Genomic DNA, 901 nt, shown 5'->3' on the forward strand with positions numbered 1-901 from the left:
CGAGCCAGGGGGCGGGGCGGGGCCTCGAAGGGGCCCTGCCCAATCCCTCGCCGGCGGTATAAATGGGGGGGTGGGGGCGGGCCGCAGGCAGAGCTGGGGCAGTTTAGACGCTAGCGCTATGGGGAATAGAGTGGCGCGCGAGGATTTCGAGTGGGTGTACACGGACCAGCCCCACGCCGACCGCCGCAAGGAGATCCTGGGTGAGCGCCGCGGCCTCGGGCTCGCAGTGCCCTGGGTCTGCCGTGCCCTGGGTCGGGGACGTGCGCCGCGGTTGCGGGCAGCGCCGTAAGATGGCGGCCCGTGGGTGTCCCGGGGTGGGGCATCCCTGCGTGGCGGCCTCCACTCGGGCTCTCTCCCGGCGGCGTCTGGGGAGGGAGCGCTGTCCTGCCCGCTTCCTCGGCGAGTTGCGCTTGCTCGGGGCCTGGAGCCCGGGGGGGGTCTCTGCTCTGGCCTCTCAAACGGCTCGCCCCGGCTGGGGCCGCCCCCTCGCTGCATGGCTTAAAGGGTGGTGTCCAGCTATGCCACGCGTGTCCCTGGGTCCTGTGTGCCCAGGGCCAGGGAGCAGGGGGCTAAGCTTATGGCAGGCCTGCTGAAAAGGTTGTCCCCCTCCTAGTGCAGAGCCAGAACCTGGAGCGATTGGTCAGTACTGGCCCTCGGGGTGTGGGCAGTTTGTCTAGCTCCCAGTCAAGGACATGCTGGTTTTAAAAAAAAAAAAAGTACTTCTGAGGTGTTTTACCTCTTGGCTTGGGTCTGTTGGCTCCACCGAGCAGTTCCTTCAGGAGTCACAGATGCTCTTGTGTGACCACTTGCACTTGTCTTGCTCTCCTCTCTTCACATTGCTCTTAATGGAGTTCTTTAACCTCTGGACCCAAGTCATGTGAAGCACTACTAAGAAATTTGT

At 63.9% G+C, this 901-nt stretch overlaps 1 protein-coding gene across 1 annotated transcript in view; it reads left to right on the plus strand.

The window, feature by feature from the left end:
• The first annotated feature begins 79 nt into the window (after positions 1-79).
• The window catches only part of DEGS1 (delta 4-desaturase, sphingolipid 1), a 10,133-nt gene continuing 9,311 nt past the window's right edge, over positions 80-901 (plus strand). The window contains exon 1 of the mRNA XM_019516510.1: positions 80-200. Within this exon, the coding sequence (XP_019372055.1) occupies positions 119-200 (82 nt within the window). The 5' untranslated portion in view covers positions 80-118. The remainder of the gene's footprint in view (positions 201-901) is intronic.

Source organism: Gavialis gangeticus, unplaced genomic scaffold (genome assembly GCF_001723915.1).
Source record: "Gavialis gangeticus isolate Ggan-Ray unplaced genomic scaffold, GavGan_comp1, whole genome shotgun sequence".
In the NCBI taxonomy this organism is placed as follows: domain Eukaryota; kingdom Metazoa; phylum Chordata; order Crocodylia; family Gavialidae; genus Gavialis; species Gavialis gangeticus.